This window comes from Centroberyx affinis, unplaced genomic scaffold (assembly GCF_046629955.1).
Source record: "Centroberyx affinis isolate AG114_WGS23_722 - 3 ecotype Tasmania unplaced genomic scaffold, CSIRO-AGI_Caff_v1 ptg003428l_1, whole genome shotgun sequence".
Lineage (NCBI taxonomy): Eukaryota > Metazoa > Chordata > Actinopteri > Beryciformes > Berycidae > Centroberyx > Centroberyx affinis.
The window spans coordinates 247333-268447 of NW_027281401.1; the positions used below are offsets into that span (position 1 = coordinate 247333).

At 44.2% G+C, this 21115-nt stretch overlaps 1 protein-coding gene across 1 annotated transcript in view; it reads left to right on the plus strand.

The window, feature by feature from the left end:
• Positions 1-5864: 5864 nt before the first annotated feature.
• st6gal2a (ST6 beta-galactosamide alpha-2,6-sialyltranferase 2a) overlaps positions 5865-21115 on the plus strand; it is a 35395-nt gene continuing 20144 nt past the window's right edge. The window contains exons 1-3 of the mRNA XM_071539250.1: positions 5865-5992; positions 19527-19583; positions 19681-20752. Of these exons, the coding sequence (XP_071395351.1) occupies positions 19759-20752 (994 nt within the window). The 5' untranslated portion in view covers positions 5865-5992; positions 19527-19583; positions 19681-19758. The remainder of the gene's footprint in view (positions 5993-19526; positions 19584-19680; positions 20753-21115) is intronic.

Sequence of the window (21115 nt, forward strand, 5' to 3'; positions counted from 1 at the left end):
GTGACTGCTCAATATCTTTCTTTCTTTCGTTTTTAATGTCATTTTATGTATTTTTTTTTCTGCTTTATGTGAAGCACATTGTATTTGCCTTGTGTATGAAATGTGCTATATAAATAAAGTTTGCCTTGCCTTGAAAAATCTCATTTTACTTAAACAGTAATCCTTTAAAGAGAGCTGTGCTGCCTCTCAGTGCCAAACACTTTGATACATCCTTTTGAAAATGACCGGAAAAAAGGATGAAACAGAATGATTTTGAGGGGATCCAGAAAGAGGGAGAGAGAGAGAGAGAGAGAGAGAGAGAGAGAGAGAGAGAGAGAGAGAGAGAGAGAGATTTGAGCTTATTTCACAACCCTTTTCAGCATGGAGAATTCAAAAAGAATTTCGCTGATATCAAAATCATAAAAACGTGATTACAACTGTAATCACTATTTTCAGCATGAAAAAGAAACTGGTCACACAACAATGGCGGTCATTTGCATCTCTCAGTTTCTCCATGTCAGTAGACCAGTTATTTACACATTATCCTCTGCAAGCTGTGCTGCAGCTCTCCCTGCTCCTAATCACTACTACACATCAGACTACTGATTGTCCCTATCCAGGTATAGCCAGAGGGGAGTGTGTTAGGTCTTGCTCAGTGATAACGTCCCACTGCACACAAATTACAACTTGATGCATAAGCATACTGCAAAACTACATGAAGACTCAGAGGCATGACAGTTCATTATATGTAAATCTGAAAGCTTGGTGTTTGCTTTTTTCTGTGCCCCATAATAGAGTATGAAACATTTACTATGCAAAGCTAATTTCATATGTGAGAGTAACATATTCCTTTGTTTGAATGCGGGTGTGCACATGTGCTTGAAATAAACTTGTGTTGTGCCCAAACGTAGCAGTGTTATCTGTGGAGTGTGAAGGCTTTGTCAGCGTGTATAGAATTGTTTCCTCTCTGCAGTCACCTGGGATGCACATGAACAGCATGCAGAGCACAGATTGGGAACACAGCGCATGCATATCATATCCTATGACAGCATATGGCATCTAAAAGTGTCAAGGCACACAGCACCGCAGCATGCATGCATGTGTGTATATATGTGTATATGTGTATTTTTGTATATACGTATGTCTGTGTTTGTATGTATGTACCTATATATATGAATGCATCTTTCTTGGAGAGGCAGAGATGCTAATTGCTTGGCATCCCGTTTGGATAACAGGCGAGGGAGGCAGTTCTCACAGAGGGCCAGTGATCATACACAGACCTGTCCATCAAATATTCGGTCACCATGGAAACAACCTAGTTCCAAGCTAGCGCCGGGCGGGTACAGCGCTGCTGCTAACGGAGGACCAGAAAGAGCCCTGCCTGCCCGGGGATGTGTTGCTTTTAAAGCGCCCACCCTCATCCCTGTCTTTCCCAGTTAGACAAAACGAGAGGGAGGAAGAGGGAATGTGACATATGTCTGGCTACTGAGCGACCCCAAAGACACATGACTAGCAGAGGGGCCGATGTGTGCTTCAGTGATGAGCACGCAGAACCTTGTGAGTGGTTGTTTTTGTGGAAATGAATGCCCAGGCAAAAGCTATATGTACACTACTCGTTCCACCGGTTCCCCTGAGATCACATTGTAGCCGTTTAGAGAGATTTACACAAGAGTTTCAATGAGCTCAACAAGGCTTATCTTATCAACAATATGTAATCATTAAAGGTATTACATCCAGCTTACATCACTCAGATAACAAGCAGATTACGAGAAGCCAGAGAGAATAAGAGAGACAGGGCGAGCGGGAGAAAAAGAGAGAAAGGAGTAGAGAGAGAGAGAGAGAGAGAGATCTTACTAGGCTGTTGTTAAAGACAGAACATCAAAGGGATACAGAGAGACTTAGCATAGTTGTCATGGGATGACAGCACATGCAGTTTCTAAGGCATGTGTTACCGAACTGAAATCTTATCAGGATGGGGACCGATTGCTTCCTTACACTGTCAGGCGTTTAAAAAAAGGAGACTAATTGCTGTTTGGACCAGTGTGAAGTTTGTGCAGGAGAAACTACTGTATGTGCTTAAGTAAAGAGAAAATAAACAAGGTGTCAGGATAGAATAGGAGGAGAGAGAGAGAGAGAGAGAGAGAGAGAGCTCTGTGATAGTGAAAAGTGACAAAAGGAGAAGTGATAGAGGCTGTCGCTGCAGTATGGTGGGATTGCAGAAGTGGGACTGCCATCTCCCAGAGAGTGACAAGGTAGAGTGTGAAGAAATCCTGGAGACACCCCATAGGATCCACACCAGTGGAGCAAAAACACCAACATAGTGACAACGATGCAGAGTGAGAAAGCAGGGCAAGAAGAAAGGAAAAGAAATGGAAGTGGATAGAGACGGAAAGAAAAGGAGAAGGTCGCCTCTCCTTTTCTTTCAGAAGCCTGACAGAAGTCTTTCGGACATTGCCTTGACACTGTACTGAAGGCCTGGTAAGATCAAAGGCCAAAGGACAGAACAATTATTTGATTGGCGATTGACACATAACAAATTGACTTTACATCGCTTCTGATATAGGTGGCAGCTTGCCCTTTCATCACACATAGGCAAATTTCCCTATTCCCAAGATATAGATATTAGCTGTGCTTCCATTCATAATTAGAAACATCCCAAAGATCATTAGAGCCAATTTAGCAAAATTCAGAAACCTTATTAGACTCCCAGTGCACACATTAACAATAATGCTACCGCATAATGAGGAAGGTTATCAGTTAAATGCAAGTTTGTGAAAATAGCTTTTCAGCAGTGTCTCAAAAGGAGATACAGAGTTTGCTAATCATATTTCCTCAGACAGTTCATAGCCATTACCAGTAGATCATTTGCCTCTACTTTCCAATGTAAGAACAGCACAAATATACAGTAATCAGACCCACCAAATGGCTTCAAGTCTACAGTCACAGGATGTAATTGTCTTTGGTCACAGTGAAAACTCATTTACTGCCACCTCAATACTTGCAGAAAGTTTCCCACATCCCATCTTCTCGCTTGCAATACATCAAATACTGTTTACTCATCTTTCTCCAAAGTACGTGGTCTGGATTATAAACCTAATAAATTGCTTTCAGAGTTTACCCATGCATCATCCTTCCTCTCAGTCTTTCATTAGACACCTTCACCAGCGCTTTGCTAACTTGAACGAGGCCATTATGTCAGCGGGGCTTTTATGATGTGTTGACTCGTATAATTTCCAATCAGTTGAGGCATTGTAATCAGCAGAAACAGATGGGATGAAATGACCAGGATATTTAAGGCTCGATACGCCCGAGTGGATCACTGTATCGCCATGGAAACCGCCACGCTCTTGTGGGTTTCTAATGGCCACGATTAGTCGTGAGGAACAGCAAACCGGGGTAGATCAGAGAGACGGCCAGATGTTCAGATAACATTTTAACTGCGGTGGAGCGCTTTGACGCCCCCCCTGATTCATCTCAATCACACAGTTACGAGTCTCGACAGACAGTGATGATTATGAAGGTAGCAATGATGAGGGTGGTGCTGGTGGTGGTCAGGTCATGGGGTGGATAGAAGAGGATAATTTCTTGACGTTAAAGAGTGTGTAACCACACTGATTTCAGCCAGTCTCCATCTGGCACATGTTGAAAGAGGTGAAAAAGTGGGGTCAGGAGCGAGAGTGAATAGAGGTGTGTGTCTGTGTTAATGGATCACCCGGCTCCACTTGGGGATGGTTAACAATTTTCTGATTGTCAAGCATTTGACACTGCCACAGGCGAAATACCTGCCTTCAGGTGTGGCCAGAAGAGAGCCCATAGAGAGCAGTGCAACGACTTTCTGCCCCTAGAATCAGATTCAAGATTTAATTCTAAAAATGTAAAAATCAAGTACAGGATTAACGTTATTCATTCTATAGAAGCCATATAAGCATGTTTACATCACAAAAAACGTGATTTTGTGCTGATTCACTCTTTAAGTACAAACATCAAAAATATGTGTACTGAAAACAGCGGAGGCCTCTCAATGTTAGCTTGACCCTCTATTTTCAAAAGTCAGCTAGCCAAAATATCATAACCTGCCAGACTGACAGTGAAGAAGTTTATACTCCAGAGTGGAGAATTCAGCAAAGTGTGCACAGCAGGAAAAATGTGGAGAATTATATCTTTGATGGTGAGAGAGGAGCAGCGTGGAATCAAACTGACTTTTACCATGGAGAGGCAAAAGAAAACCTGGAGGCAAATTGCTCACCTTTATAGAGTAGCTAAGATACACTTTCATACACACACACACACACACACACACACTTACAGCAGGCACACATGTACTCTCTTGTTCTCGCATACACACGCGTGCACAGAACACACTTGTACGCACTTTCTCACAATCACTCACACACTCCTCATTGTGAGATTCCTTCCCGGTCACACTTTCATCCAGAGCCGGTACAAAGGCAGCGGCGGTATGAAGTGCCGCTGACTGATGCTCCCCCGGATGAGACGATAAGCAGCACCTGTGTGTCAGGAGTTGAGCGAGCGGCCGTTGACCTGCAGGGAGGGCTGCAGGAGACGCTTCACTACAGAAGTCATAACATACTGCTGTGGGCCAGAAACCCACTTCCCTCAGCCCACTCACACTCTCCATCTCGCGATCATCTGGGAAGGAATGAATTCACACACACACACACACTGAGAGCCCACCAGTGAGTTGGTGTGAGTCATCTGCCTCCAAGAGCTCTCACTCTGAAGAGCGCTGCATGTGTGCATCTGAGTGAACGCCTCTGGTCAGAGTGTTTGGAGGCAACCTTCGGCTCTGTATGTCTGTGCTGACCCCCTGATCCATATGTGTGAGCATCTGTGTATGTGTGTGTGTGTGTGTGTGTGTGTATGTGTAGTCATTCATGGCAAAATCCACCGCTGTAAATGTTGTTCCACTGCTCTCTTTGAGGCGATCTGACCACCCTTCAGTGTTGAAGAGGTTAGTGTGGATTTTGTTACTGTAAACTTTACCTTCCAGTTGTTCTTATGGCCCACAGACAGCCGGTTAGCTCTCTTTGTGTCGTGATTTATTATTCATTGGCATATTTGGCTGTGCAGCTGTAATTGCACCATGCAGCAGCAGCGCCTGCATCTGATGGAGCACAAATGAATAAATAAATCTGGATGGCAGAGCCATTTGAACGTTTGACATTTACTGATGAGGCAATTAAGAGAGCAGCACACAAACACACAATCTGCATCGCACTGACTGATCCCTGTACGGCAAAATAAGACATGCGGGAGGGAGAGCAGAGGCTAACAGTTTTATATTAGTAAGCTAAAACAAATAGGCGCAACACAATCTCTCTCTCCCTCCCTCTCTCTCTCTCTCTCTCTCTCTCTCACACACACTCACACATACACACATTATGAACCAAATACGCATAGTTCTCTCTTCACATATACAGTATTCATAAAGTGATGGGTGGCTAACCTGTCTACTGCCATTTCTCGCCACTGCCACTCTCTCTCTTTCTCTCTCTCTCTCTCTCTCTCTCTCTCACACACTCACACACACACACACACACACACACTCTTAGACTCTTACCTTATAACTCATCATGTGACTAACTTTTCACCACCATCACCATCTGAAATGGACAGGCTTGCCTTAAAGGTATTGAAATCAATGTGAATATACAGTATGTCCTTCCTTCCTTGCTTCCTTTATTGCTTCCTTCCTTCCTTCCTTTTCCTTCCTTCAATCACTCTCAGTCCAACCCAAGAAGCCACCTCGGTGTCTTACTGGCACAAACAGCCCTCGCTGGCTCCGCCCCTTCAACTCAGATGTGGATGCAAGAAAAGGCCAGCAACAATGTGACAGACAACACAGCCCCGCCGCTCAGCGTAGTAGTGGATCTCGCATTGAACTGAAAACTGAGGCGTGCGAACCAAGCCCGCACGCCGTCTGTGCAACAAGGCGAATCGCTGCAGAATGGACTACCGGATAGCATCAAGTGAAGACGGACACATCTTTTAGGTAAGGCTTTGTTCGCTTTCCGCAGGATTTCCATACAGATCTGCATTCGCTCCTGTCGCTTCAGAGCGCTTTGTGCAGAACATGGAGCGAAGGGAGAGGATGCGTATGGCATGGCGTGCCGACGATGTGTTTTGTGAATAGGATTCAAATGAATTATAGATTTAAACCTGTGAATGCAAGTAGCCTATAGTTTAGCAAAATAATCTGTTTCTTCATGACTTTTCCATCATGTCGCGGATCAGTATCAAAGAAAGCTCATTCAGCATCGGCAGCACATCTTGTTACGGAGCCTCTTCAAGGTATTCTCAACCCACCACGTTTAGTAAACAAGATGAGTGTTTGACTATTGGAACACATTCAGCAGAGTTTACCGTTTAGCAGCGTCTCAGTTAATGACGCCTCCTGTAGGGTGAAGCCACACAGGTCCCCTACGTTCAGAGCCTGCGGTGTGTTAAAACAGCGTATTTTCTCCTCACAGAAGTGTCTTCCATTCAAACAGTTCATTCCCAGTGCATGATGAGGCCAGGCCTCCGCTGCAGCTCTACAACTTGGGGAGAAGATGTATTAAGATCTATTGTTCTGTTTTCCCATTCAGCTCCATGCAGATACACTGTAAACCACAATCACAGGCAAGAGTTTCACTACGAAGCTCAGCCTAACAAACAAGACCTACAGTAATCCTGTAATACATTTTAGAGGAAAACTGTACAAATGGTACAAAACCATAAATCCCCATAGGAGTATAGTGATACCATAAAGCATGGAAAGGTCACTATAGACCTGCTATTGAGTACCTTAGACGCACTGTAAATCCATATAGGAATATTATAGTGATTTTTCATAAGGGCAAATCCATAGAGAGGTCAGTGGTACTCTGTTGTCACCCAGCAGTGATGGCAATGACCTGCTAAAGTTCATGTGGAAGGAGCCTACAGCAGCTGTGTTGAAACAGAGTCTGCATATTGTGGAGAAATGTATCGGCACATTTTCATATCTCAATTGCACTGTTTGCTTTTAGAACTGAAGCAAGTTTTTGTTTGGAGCCATTTAATTAGAAACAATCAGATACCGTCACAGTGTTCTGAACAAGTGCCTAAATTAAACACAGAAGTGTTATGGTCCTAATCGCCTTTGCATTGCACAATTGAGGCCGATGAAAGCATTTTAAAGCGAAGGAAAAGATACAAGTGTCAAGGAAAATAAAGTGTGTGTTTTCTTTTCTTTTGGGGGGGAAGGCAAAGCGGTGCCATGCCTTTTGAAGTCTTCTGAGTGGTGTGATATCATGGACAGGCCCAAGTCTGGATTTATCACTCTGAGCAGTCAAGACTCATTAGGCTGTCACCAAAACACATGCTCACATCACTTAAACCTTCAAGAATAGAGCTGGAGGGGGATACACACTGAAACTCATTAATAAGTATACACATACATGTACACACGCACTTCATTGTCAGTCCACTGGAATCAAAGTCCGCTTGCCAAAACAAGGCACTCTGCTCTTTTGCATGTTTATGCAGCACAGGGAAGAAAAAATGCAAAGCTCCTCACCAGGTTATGATGGCAATATATTGGAAAAGTGTTGTTTAGCTGCTGTGTGTGTGTGTGCATATATTGGTGTGTGCAACTGCCGAATGCTTCTGTGCTGTCTGGTTTTCAACGGTAGTGTGTTATAGCTTTTGAAGAGGTTTTCAATTGAAGGATGTAGCTAAGTTGAGGGTAGTACATATTTTTGAGCCGATACAGAGATATTTTTGACTATTTTTCTTGCATTGTGGAAAACGGACAAAAGCCTTTTTAGTGGACAGTGTTCAGAGCCGCAGTAATAGTTCTATGTATCATACAGTAGAGCTGGGGGATAGCTGAAAAGGAGATAGTGCATGCACATTTTATAAATAACTAAAGGTAAATTATTTGTCTGTATTTGTGTTTGCCTTTCTTTGCCTTGAAAATTTCTTCCATGGAAGGTGAACTGTAGTTGTTGCTATCCACACAAACATTACCAATGTGCTAATGGATCCCAGGCAAAACACATGCACACACACATACACACACACATACACACACCGCCAGCCCATGGGAGGGTTGTGATCCTCATATAACATCTGCATTATTGCTTTTACACGTATTCTTACCTAATTACCTCTGCACACAGGCTGGCACCTCTGTGTCTCTGCAGCTGGGTATTTATTGGCTTGAATGTGGCACGCTCCCTCTGGGTGTGCAGAGCCCACAGGTGTGCAGGAGAGCTGCTCTCTTTGTATGCACACACAGTATCCCGGTCAGTCCTACCTTGGCCAATCCCCACTCTAAAGCATAACTCAGATCATTTTCTCGTATTTTCCATCATACCAATCGATTCTGACCAAAATCTCGTCGATTGCTTCACTATAGATCTACTTGGGTCTTGCTTGTGTGGGTGCAGCTCTCCAGTTCATTCCTATAGGGCCGATGGACTCTCCAATAATCAACAGCAAAGCAAGCAAAGCATGACTTTTTCAACATAGTGATGCTCACACTGTAATGAGACATGATGTATATATTTAAGTTTCAGTTAATCCATGACCTGACAACTTTCACCATTTATTTTGCACTACTTTACACACAGTGGTGCATGTAGACCGGCCACCACAGCTGGCCAGCAAAGAGTAAACTAGGAACTACTAAAGCAATGTCAAGGTAGCATCAAAACTATACGAGGAGGGCATGACTTAAGACAATTTTCATTTACATCTGTTTACCAGCTGGTCTCATTACAAAACAAGCAAGCACCCAAAGCATGTCTCAACATGCTTTGGGTGCTTTTGGGTTGGCCTTATAGGACTGTATTAGAGATGTAAATAGCTGTATAGTGATTCATTTGATGAGATTTTCGTCAGACTCCATCATACCGATGGAGTCTGACGAAAATCTCATCAAATGAATATATGAGTATATATATATATATATATATGAATATATGAATATATATCTCATCAGCTATACACTATACTTGTTTTCCATCATACCGATGGAAAACAAGTCCAGATGCTGTCCAGTCCCATGGCGCCTAGCTAGGTGTGCAGCATCAACTGTTGCTGTACTTGAAGTTGCTACAGTCCTGGAATAATCAGAACCACATCATGTCATTCAGTATCACACTAGCCTGTTGGCCAAAATGTTTTTAGCATTTCCCAAACTTAATAAATCCCATATCTGTTACTTAAAACGCCTTTGCTAGCTCAATCTAATTGTAACTAAATATTCGGCATAAAAAAAAAATGTTTAGCCACTGCAGAAGCAGCATTGAGCGAGTATCACTCAGGATGAGGTGAGAAAGCACTGATTGGTTTTACCTCAGATCAAACTATGAAGGGACAAACCAACACTGACCAGCAGTGAGGAGGGACACATAAAATGCGTAATTTCAATAAGTGATCAGATTGGTGATCGCTTCATCACACTGTTGAACTAATTAGTCAAAGACTGACTGCTCTCATCATCATCAACACTGCCAACTGGAATCTGGGAGAAGGCAAGGCTGCACATAAATGTAGGGAGTGTGCAGGAAGGGGAGCTAGCCAATCAGATGATCATCTTGTTGAATACAAGGAAGGATTGTGGGAGTTTGACAAAAAATCCAGTAAGGTTGTGTGACAATTCATAACTATGTTCTTAAATACCACTCAATATACCAAAGGAAATTCTCAGGTACTGTGATTCAATCTGATGCACTGGCATATCAGGGTTAAGTGTCTGTCATGCTGAGCTCATGTCTTGTGAAAGACAGATGTGAAGTAATGGTCAAGTTGCGCATTGTGCAGGACCTTTTTAATATCCTGCCACTACTGCCTTTGAGCGATAACAAGTCTCTGCACAGTCACGCTGATTTCAATTTAAGAATTCTTGGGCAATCTTTAGAACGAGGCTAGAAATTGTGAGCTTGGAATTAGTAACTGACTTTTTAATCAAAATTAAGTTATCCACATCTTCATGATCTTTGAATGTTACTTTTGGGGTTTAAATATATAAAAAGATAGAAAGTAACTAAGAGTTTTGCCAGATGGGATGTCAAATCTTTGACAATGTTCTGCTCAATATCTCAGAGCTGCAGTCTTCCCAGACATAACCTTCATGAAATGGCAAGGCTGAACTTTTGAGTCGATACTTTAGCTCCTTTTTAGTTAATCCTAAAATGCCCATATAAATTTACTGTCGGTTGCGGCTGGAGATAGAGTTTCATTTTTATCTGTTCCAGACTGTATGTCCAGATAGAGAGGAGCGGAGAATCGCATGGGCAGGGCACTCTGGGAAGGTGGAGGTGTAATTTCAGATGTGGGCTAACCGAGCAGAGCGGCAGTTATATGAGCTCAGCCTTCAAAAGGAGGAGCGCTGGAGTCATCAGGACCAGCTGTGCCCCTCACTCCTGGCTGTGTGCGCGAGCGCTCGGAGGACAGGACGCTTCATGAGAAACACATGGACGTCGGAGGTAATTAGCCTGTTTCGCCAGGTTATAAACTTCCTGAGAAATGCCGCTCAGGCACTGGAGTGTGGGATGCTGTTGTGTTGATTTAAGGCGCCATGCTTCTTATGCTGGGCCTTTGAAACGGGACGTGGGATGTTTGAGCAGCCTTAAGTGGTGTAGCTTTTGTTGTAGTACTATATGTTTCTGATAGGCTTCAAATCTCAGCCCATGTTTAGAAGTAAGTGTCAAGAGTTCAGACAGATTATAGAGAGGTTAAGCCGTCTGAAAATGGCTGTAGAGCTTAGATTAGAGGTCCTGTTGTCTGGGCAGACAGACAAACATGATGCTTTTACAAACACAATAATCTGTTATGGACGGTGCATTCAATCCTGTGATATTAACATCTTTTTTGAAACATTAGGTGTTATAATTTGGCATATGTGTTAACCTGTGTGGCTGTATGGCTGAACATTTGCATTTATTTTAGGTCTACCCCAGAGAAAGTGTTGTTCTTAGCTTTTAGAGTATCAGTGGCTTCTTAAACCTTTACTCTTTGACATTGCCTTAAGATTCTGACCCATTTCCTCCATCCCACACAATGGGAAAAAAAAGTATTCATAGTCATGTGTAAGCAAGCACTTCTAATTCTGGGAATCTGTATTTATTCTGGATCCAGAGACCGATGGAGTGAGATCACTGTCGTTGTGAGAGACAGACTGGTCATAAAATCTGATTGTACAATCATGCTGTCATCATCTTCAAACTACCTCTACAAGGAGGGGGAATGGGCAGCCAAGTGTCCTTTAAGTGGACTCTGTCTACTTTCTCACATGAAGTGCCACTCCGCCGTGGGGCATCAGCACTCCCAGTTGTATTTATGGGCCATAATGTGAGATGTAGAACTGCATTTCCTTCATAGGACCTTGCTGTTGGCAGGGTGTATTCGAGAGTGCTCTGTGCACCGTGAAAGGCTGTCATTAAGAACCACTGCCCTGTGTGATTTATCAGAGTGGGATGTGCTTAGAAGGTCAGGATGATTCAACTCTACCCAGCCAAGAGTTTCCGTCAGCTTTCCTGTCTCTGAAAGTAGTGGTTAGTTTTCACATTAGACATTACTGCCATTTATTTTTATTTTTTTGTGACTGTGACTCGTAAGGTGTTTTTTTGCACACTGTTGTTAGATTAAACTTTAAAGTCTGCCTCCTGTTTACACATTGGGCAGCCACCGGATGACTGATGCCGTCACTTTCTTACCAGATGGAGATGTAGACTTGCATTCAATCTTGAACAATGTTTTCATCTAAGCGTGCCGCTGTGACAGTGGGCTCTAAAGTGAAGGGTGTACTGTACTGTCTTAACACCTACAGAAGTAATGTTCTCTCCAGTGCCTATCATACTCTATCTACCTCTTTGCTTTCAACTGTATGAATGAATAAAAAAATAGTAAAGGTGAGAGGACTGCCCTCTCCTTTTTAAAAAAAAAAAAAAATCCTATAAAAGTGTAGAAGTTGGTCTGTGTTATCACTCAAGTGAAAAACGGCTGTTGGGAAAGGCTTGGTTGATTTAAAAATGATTCATTCTCAGTCAGTCCTTCTACATCCATGCAGCGTTTTATATGATACAGGATGGACGGCAGTGGTCAGCACTTTGCCTGGCCCTTCACTATCTGACCTACGGTCACCAGCGTTTCACAGGCTGCATGCCGCTTACAGTGCAGATGCCCAATGCATAAGTCAAGGATTTCTCATCCGTCTGTCCTCTTCTTTCTCTTGTCCTTGAGGTTTTTTTTTTTTTTTTTTTTTACCTTGGGTTCCTTTTTGTTCTTTGTTTTCCCCTCAATCTCCTCTCTTATATTTCTCCTCACTTACTTTCTCCAGCCCGTTACTCACTCTGACTCAGTGGCTTGTTTTCTCTCAGAGGGGCTGTGTTGGTTGTGCTGGCTTTAAATGAAACATGTCCACTGCTCTCATAATTACAAGGCACATGCACACTTCACATGGTGCTCCGATGGGAAGAGGGGGGGCGAAATTGGTACTGTAATGCCCTTGTCCAGGTGTGTATGTTTGTGTATGTGTGTGTCCAGGTGTCAACCGGGTATTATGGGTGGGTGGAGTAACTGTCTGTACAGGCGGAGAGTGAAATATGTGTGTGCACGTGCGTGTGCATTCATGTACACAGGTAGTGCATTATGGAGCCTGTAGGCCTGAGCGCTGTCGTCTCGGCTCTGCGCTGTGGATCAGGTGTGAATCTTGTAGAGCAGATGGACGCTGACAGGAGCGCAGGTGTGTGTGTGAGATAGACTTCCGCCTCCCTACGCCTCCTGGCTGTTATTGGGAATAGTCTCTATTTTAGAGCAAGACTAATGAGTTTATAAGCGTGTCTTTGAAAATAGACATTTTTGCTCTGCTGATATAATCGGAGCTGTGGCTGAAGAGGGATAGCAGGGGACTAGAAGGACCTAATCTGCTCAACAGGATCAGTCTTTATGGAGTTAGTATTTTCTGGTCTGACCTTGCTAGACCCTGCATTACAGCCCACCTTCATTAGCCTAATCTGCTCCCACCAAGAGAGTAACGTTGCATCATGATGAAAGACTTACTTACTTCTCTGTCTTTTGATCATTTTGATGAGATTAAGATGAACACCTTCCCCTCTTTCCTTGTTTGCGTGTGTGTATATGTGTGCAATAGATGAGAGCAGAGAATTGGAGAGGGTTTTTTTTATTAAATATGTCGCCTACTCTATATTTGTCTTCATGCACTCTAAACTACTGTATATTTATAAGGAAGAGAGACAGAATTTGTGTTCCATTGTATTTGTGTGCTACGGTTTGTGTTCTGCTGCTTTGTGCTTCAGTGCTGGTCTATGCTTAGCAGTGTGTGTGGGTGTGTGTGCGTGTGCACTTGTGTGTGCAGCCATGCGTATGCACGCGCTAGTGTGTTTGATTGGCAGGCAGTCGGATGGCTGGAATGAGCTGTATCGCCTGCAGTGTGTTCTCAGCTCCACATGCTAGGTGCCAGTGGTGAGGAGATAGTTGATCTACTGCTGGTAGGAAGTCACATGTCAACACACAGCCTGGCAGGCAGAGGCCGAGTTCAGTAACTGCATGCACACACACAGATGTAATTGTAGATGTAATGTTGATTAGCTTCTTTGCGTGGGTACAGCATAACCCGAAAATGAACACACACACACACACGCGCGTTTAACAGAGCGGTGTCTGCACTTACATCTGCATGTACAGTACCACAGTTGAATGTAGGTCACAGTGAGAGGCAGATGTGGGAGGAAGGAAAAGAAGGTGAGCGTGGAAGTGGAAGGGAAGGTAGGAAGGTTTTGATTATGACATAATATTACTGTTGGAGCTGCGGCGGGATTAGGGCTTGGCAGGATATGTGGGAAGGGTTTAACCCCTGAATGTTGAGCTCTTTGGCTGAGAAGTAAGGAGAGATAATCCCTCCATCCATCACGGAGACGGTGCCGCTGCATCTCTTTCCTGGCTCTCTCCCATCATCAGCCCTCTGCCTTCATCTTCCTCCTCTTTTCCTCTCTCTCTTCCTCTCTCTCTCCCACTCATTACCATCCTGCACACATTCTCTCCTACTCACAGATACACTGGCCTAGAAACTATGCTACAGAAGTATTGGGCAGTGGCAGACAGAAGGACAAAGAGAATGTTGGATGAAGCTGCTTTGACACAGTCCAGTCTTAAGTTGTCATTAGTCACGCATCTATAGCGGCTTAGGTAGCCAGCCATTTAGTGTACCAGCTATTCTTCACAGCTGCACTTTGTGGTTCCACTGCAAAAAAACAGTGATATGAGTCCAGTGGACCCTTTAGAGAACTCAGACAGTGGCAGGATAATTACAGAAGCCGATGTCTGATGTCCTAGGCAGTAATAACCTCATTGCCCCCGGAGGCTAAAGCAGGGTGAACCTGTAGAAGGAGGTTCATTAAGTGAGGAGAGAGAGCCATGCTTCATTTAGCCTGGGTGAATATGCTGTTTCCTTGAGTTTAATTTTCTCACTTCAGTATAGGACTAAAGTGACTTTTGGTGTCTGTGTTCTTTGGTGCACCACTTCCTCTGTCCTCATTTTCAGCATCTCATTTTCTCTTGTCTGCACAAATCTGTCCACAACCATACAACTTTCCCTCTCCAGATGATAAACAAAGGTACAGGAGTGTGTGTTGTACATTGAGATACTATGCTATATTTGCTGTGTTTGAATGGCTCAGCAGTTACAGCAGTCATAAACATGGTACAAGATCAACAGCTGTATAAATGCCTCTGGTGTGAGGATAGACGGTGTCAAACTGTTTCTATATGAACTCTTTCCTACGATGAGCTTTTCATTCATTTGATAGGGACTTTCCAGATACAAAGAGAGTGTGAGTGTGTTGATCAGGTGCTTATCATCCATCAGTGTGATCCTCTCTCTCATGCTTAGCAGTTCCAGTGGTGAGATTGCACAAGGCCCTGCCTTAGCTGCTGCACAATGTTAAACTTTGACGCCTTGTCGAGGGACAACTTACCAACCAGGTGAATATATTCAAATTCAGTTAAGTAAATTTGAAGTTGCCTAACTGAGTTGGACTTTACAATACAATCTCATTAACTGTTGTGAATGGAGCACAAACTCTGAAATGCAGAGTGCATGTTGTGGACTATGTGATTATGTGACCATAGCACAAATTGGACACATTGGCCATTTTCACCTTCACTACCTTCAGTGCTTTTGTACCTGTTTAGGCAAGTAAAAATGGTTAAGGTTAGGGTGAGATTTTAATCATGGTGAAATTGGAAAAACTTTCACTAAAAGTCACACCAGAAAACTTCTTGGCTTGAGCTGGGAATCAAACCCAGGTCGTTGCAGGTGAAGGTAAATAAATCCGCCTATCCACCGCATTATTTCAGTGTCAAACTACTGCTTGTTTTGTCTCATTCATGCAATCCATTCATGATGGGGTAACTTTTCTGGCATGGAGCATGTATTTGCATTTCAAGGATATGCTCACTTCATGAAATTCCCAAAGACCAGGCTGGAAATTTCAGACAAAGTCACCATTCAGTTCGTATATGACCACACCTCTTTTGCCCATCCTCCTTTGTCTGTCCTTTACCATATACAGTGGTTCACATCCAAACCTTGGGGCTTTGGACCCACAAACACTCAACAGAGCTAGTCTTGTTTTTTGTTTTTTGTTTTTCTCGGTGATGTATTGGTTTGTAGCCGCTTGCCGTCGAAGGGAATTGTTTGTAGTGCAGGGGCTGCAACTGTGTACTGACATGAACTGCTGAGAGGTGAATATTAAAGGAAAATGGCTTTTTTTTTTTTTAGACAGAGAACACCTCCACTCTTGAGGGCTCAATATTTTATGAGGAACAAACCAGTTGGCCTGTGCTTTATTTGAGAGAATGCGCACAGTTTAAATCCCATTGCCATGCAGTGAGCACAATAGAAAAGGACAGCATGTTCCGTAATGGATTTATCCGGCCTAAATACAGCAGTCATCCCGCTGCATTCTTTGTAAAACTCTTTTTGTTATCTTTATTGTCTCTTGTCTGTCTTTCGATGCCAGATTTAAACAACATAGATTAATCCTTATTAGCCTTATTAGACTCTACCCACTCACTGTTAATCAACATGTATTTTCCCCTTAAACACAGCAAGGCAGACTGCTAGTCGGGTGTAGAGGGAATATTGGTTGTTAGAGGATGTTTCTATCAGCCCAACGCAGCTTTTACCGTAGACTCTATTTTCTGCAAAGTTAGTCTCGCCTAGATATTTTTTCCACCAATGCCACAACTTCCCCTTCCTACAGAAGACTCTGCTAGCTGATTTAAGATATTTTCCTAGCTGGCTGCGATTGATGCATTCATAGCATGGTCTCTCCACCCTGGTTCCTCAGCAGGGCGTATTAAAGTGGACTGAACAATTTCAGTGCGATGCTGTACTGCCATATTCCCTCAAGGGCAGCCTAAGCACTTACCTGGCAGTCAAATAGTGGCTGGGGTTCAGTACACTCACCTCTGGCAATGCCTGTACTGTAGACACACTGAGAATATTGCAGAAGTCAGGGAGGGCATGTTGGGACTCAAGGAATGTGGTTACATAAACTTTTTTTTCTTTTGCACATCATTTAATTAAAGAATGGGTCGGATCATCCTGCGTGAATTAAAACTATTCCATTACAGCTCTAAAAAGGTTTTGTGTAAAATGCTTAATGGCCTTTCAGATAGCTTAATGCTTTGGCCTTGTTTTGGATTGAACAAGACATTAAACATTAAAGCCTGCTCAGTACTTGCTACACGTGTTTTTACTCTCATCTGGGTCCGTTGTCTTTTTTTGCAGGGGTTGGCTGCCTAAAAAGCCTAATAGGATTAAGGAGGTAGCTCACAAAAAATACGCACTCCAAACTACACAATATCACTGTAAATATGTACATACTGTAAGGAAAGACATATTATAGTTACAATATGCGATTATATGCATGATTAAGAGCAAATGTGTTAAAAGGAAAAAACTAAAATCAAGAAATCTTAAAATTGGGGGGGGGGGGAGCGAAATGTTTCACTGTAGACGGTGAGTGGGGGCAGGAGTGTGTTGACTATTAGATAATAAGGTGAAATTTCCAGGTCAGAGTTCAGTAGAGATGCAGAGAGTGAGTGTATCTGTCTATTTATGTGTGTGTGTGTGTGTGTGAGGGAGAGAGAAGTAGACAGTTGCTTTCTAAAGCTGATGAATTATGGAATGACTGCAGTTTATTACATAGTTTTAGCACCAGGCTTTCACTTCTCCAATAGGCTACTTCCCTGTTTCTGACAGTTTCTCTGCCTCAATTTTCTATCTTTACTTCTGCTGGAAAATGGGATTATTATTGACTCCTAGACATACAGAAATTCACATTGCATTCACGTAGCAGGCCATTTTATCAAATAATTTTCAAAGAGTGGAAGAGTACTGAAACCATCCAACCCAATTGCTATCTGTAATTTCTTGCATAATATCACTGCTAGAATTCATTCTTTCAGAGAATATGATTGAAGTTGATCATTTAAAGTGTTACCGTTGTGCTCCAACAATAAATACCCATTTTGGAGAGACTTATTTCTCCAAAGATAAATAAGCTTGGTGGTGAGAGAATAGTATTAGCTGATGTATCTGCTAATAAAGCATCTGTTTCTCTCTGCATCCATGGTTTCTCTCTCTTCACCCACTCACTCACTCTCATTTTTCTCCCATGCAAATCATAGACCACATAATTATCCTCCTCGGGGCAAAGGGCCTGCTAACATTTAACCAATCTCCTCTTTCCCCTTTTCTTTTACAAAAGACTGCCCCCCCCTACACACACACACACCATTTACCTTGGATTTTTGTTTTTCTTTTTACATTTAATCCATTTGTTCATCACCGTCTCCTGCTCCCTTAACTCATTTAATCATCCTTTGCTGTCTGGCTGTATCTCGTTTCCATGTCTCTCATTTTGTTCTATTTCTTTGTCTAGCTCTCACAAGACTAGCTCTGTTCTCCACCCCCGCCTCTCCATCTGCGCCACGCATTTATGTTGTTTTACCACAGTTACTGAAGCACACATCCTGATTGCTGCCAGGTGAGGCACACCACCACACACACACATACACACAGACACGCACGCAGTGGGCTTCAGTGGAGCAGTGGTGCGTATAGATGGCATTTACTTGTTGATAACACTGTCATGGCGCTGCTTTGTGTGTTTGCTCACTTGTGTTTCTTTGTTTTAATGCGTTGGGCCTGTTGTTGTTACTTCCAGGTGTTAAATGGCACATTTTCCACTGAGTGACCTTTGACCCCAGTGGTGTGGACATGTCCAAACTGCTACAGAGGTTTACAGCCTAACGCTCGTCTCTCCTGCCTAGGGCCTTTAAGGCTGGTAACGCAGAACATGCTGAAGCTTTTGAGAAAGCCTGGTATCGGATTGCTCCGTGTGTGCTTACATGCTTCAGTTGCTGTTCGCTTGTTTTCGCCCCCTTGCTGTTTGCGCTCCCTCTGGCCCCGTTGCTCCCTGCTGTTTTGCTCGGGCTCGCCCAGGGTCAGTGGATGAGCTCTGGCCTCCTTGTGTGGCCCGGGCTGGGAGGCCTGGATGTATGGAGGACCGCAGGGGCCCCAGAGATCACTCCTGCCAGACTCGGCGCTGCGCTGCTGGGCCGGGCGACCACAGAGACAGGAAGCTGTAATTAGGACTAGAGGAGGCTTAACACTCGGGAGCTTTCTACTCCTGCCGTACCTCGCCACTCTCGAGAGACACGCTCCGACATTAAGAGACCAAAATGCATGGCAGAGAGGGTTGTAGTCCTCTGGTGTCGAGCAATTTAATGGTTCATTTGTTCACCTTCATTACTTTTTCTGTCTCCGTCTCTCAGTAAGCTATCAGTAAATTTAACATGTAGCAGAGTATTACCATGAAGCTGTAGCAATAATAATCTAAATTATTAATAATTGTGATATTGCTAATAGCAAAATGGTAATATGGTAATAATTACAAAAATGGTATGTAAATGTGAATCTATAATGAATCCAAATGAAATAGGAACCAAAAAGTACAACAGGAAGAAGGAACACTGAGGATGACGAAATAGACAAAAACTGCACATACTGTAAATCCATAGCTTTATCTTTTCTTTTGCTCATTTAATGAGACTAGGGATTATTTCAGTGAGTTTTTGGAGTAGCATCCTAATTCAGAGAGCATTTCACAGTGAGGAAGGAAGCTTCTCTGTTTCAACCTCACCTTTCTGAAAGACAATAGGCCAACTTGTATTCATTGTTCCAGTAAAGGCAGTAGTTCATTTTTTTAGTCGTTTTTGGTGTGATCATCCCAATGGTTGGCTGTAGAAGTAGGACTACTTTCTAAATGGTTTAAAAATTCTTTTCCACTTATTTATTGTGAGTGGAAAGCAGCCAAGTTCTGCCCCTGCAGGAGGTGTTTTCCTACAGTATGGTGTGTGTGTGTGTGTGAGTTGTGTGTGTCTGTGTGTCTGTGCGTTCACACATACAGTGGGCTCACATGTACTTATGTGCATCTACTAATTTGTCCCACTTCTCTTCTCAGGGTGCTGTTATATCCTGGAAGGCACATGGACGTGAACAAATAGAATCATCAGTTGAGGTGAGTCTTGTCTTGAAATATCTACTTTCTCCTTCTTTGTGCTTGCTCCCCCATGCAGTTTCATGAGTTTTATTTCTGACCTCTGCTCTCTCTCCAGGCCCTCCAGCTGACCTCTGGCCGTGGAGCTGTGTTGTTGGCGGGCCAGTCGAACAGGCGTGTATGTGAGTGAGAGGTAATGAAGTCCAGTATGAGGCAGTGGCGGAGGCTGGTGCTGGTGGGAATGCTGGCCTGGGTTCTGCTCTTTCTGGCCCTCCTTTCTTACTTCCTGGATGCTCGTGTGGATGAGCCCCTGACCTCCGCTGGCTCCTCGCTCTCCCAGCACCCAGACACGCGACGCCTGGCCTCTATCCAGGCCTCCCATCAGCAGCGTGCCATCATGGGTTCGCGACCCGAACTGGCCTCCGCCTTAACCACCACCACCTACCCCGGAGCGGAGCCGGAGCCTTCCGTCAGTTCCACCACCCCAGAGTCCAGCCTGGAGGTGAGCCGGAGCCCCAACAGCGCTCCCTACGCCGTCTACGGCAGCCAGGAGGCCAGCCGCCAGGACTACCTGGACCCCCAGAGCCTGGCTGCCTGGTCCTCCTTCGGCACAGAGAACGTGGGTTCTCACTCGGACCCTGTGACCCAGAGTCGAGAGAGAACGCTCCAGACCGTGGAGTACCAGAACCGATCCGCACGCCGCCGCGGCGGGGAGGAAGAGGACGATGAGGAGGAAGAGGAAGAAGGAGAAACGGGGAACAGTAGGAGGACCACAGCGGGCGGGAGAGCTGGCGGTGACTCCTCCGATCTGGAGGAGTATTACTTCTCCAAGTCGGCCTCTGTGGTGCAGCGCCTGTGGCGGGGCCGCGTGTCTGCCGGTATGCTGAGTCCTCGGCTGCAGCGTGCCATGAAGGACTACTTGAGCGCCAACAAGCATCACGTGGCCTACAAGGGCCACCGCAGGGCCGCCCAGAGCGCCAAGGAGCTGCTGTGTCAACTGAAGGCGCAGGCCAGGTTGAGGACAGTGGATGGATCAGAACAGCCCTTCTCCTCGCTGGGCTGGGCCCGTCTGGTGCCGCCCCTCCCCCTGGACCAACTCTACAGGCGGCAAGACCAGAGCGCCTTCAAGACTTGTGCTGTGGTGACCTCAGCTGGGGCCATCCTGCACTCGGGACTGGGCAAAGAGATCGGTGAGTAGAGAGGACAGAGGTTTCTAAATACGGGAAATGGTGAGAACCAGAGGAAGAAGGCAGATGGCAGAAGAAAAGGCAGAACTGAGGGGAGACACATTGTAGAAGTTGAGTCAGCATTCTCGAACATGTTATTTGTGTTTAGACACATGATTTTCTAAAAAGTGTCTTGGACTAGAAGATGAATGTAATCAAGAAAGTCTGTACCTCTCATGTGATGTGGTAAATGGACAGCCTAACTGTGTGTCCTTTAATGTTCCTTGCCCATCTACATGAATTGCATTGAATTTCTTACAAGGTAATATTTCTTGGGGGAGGGAAAGGCAGGTTTAGGTGGTTGCTGGGCTTGTGTGCTGTCAGTGT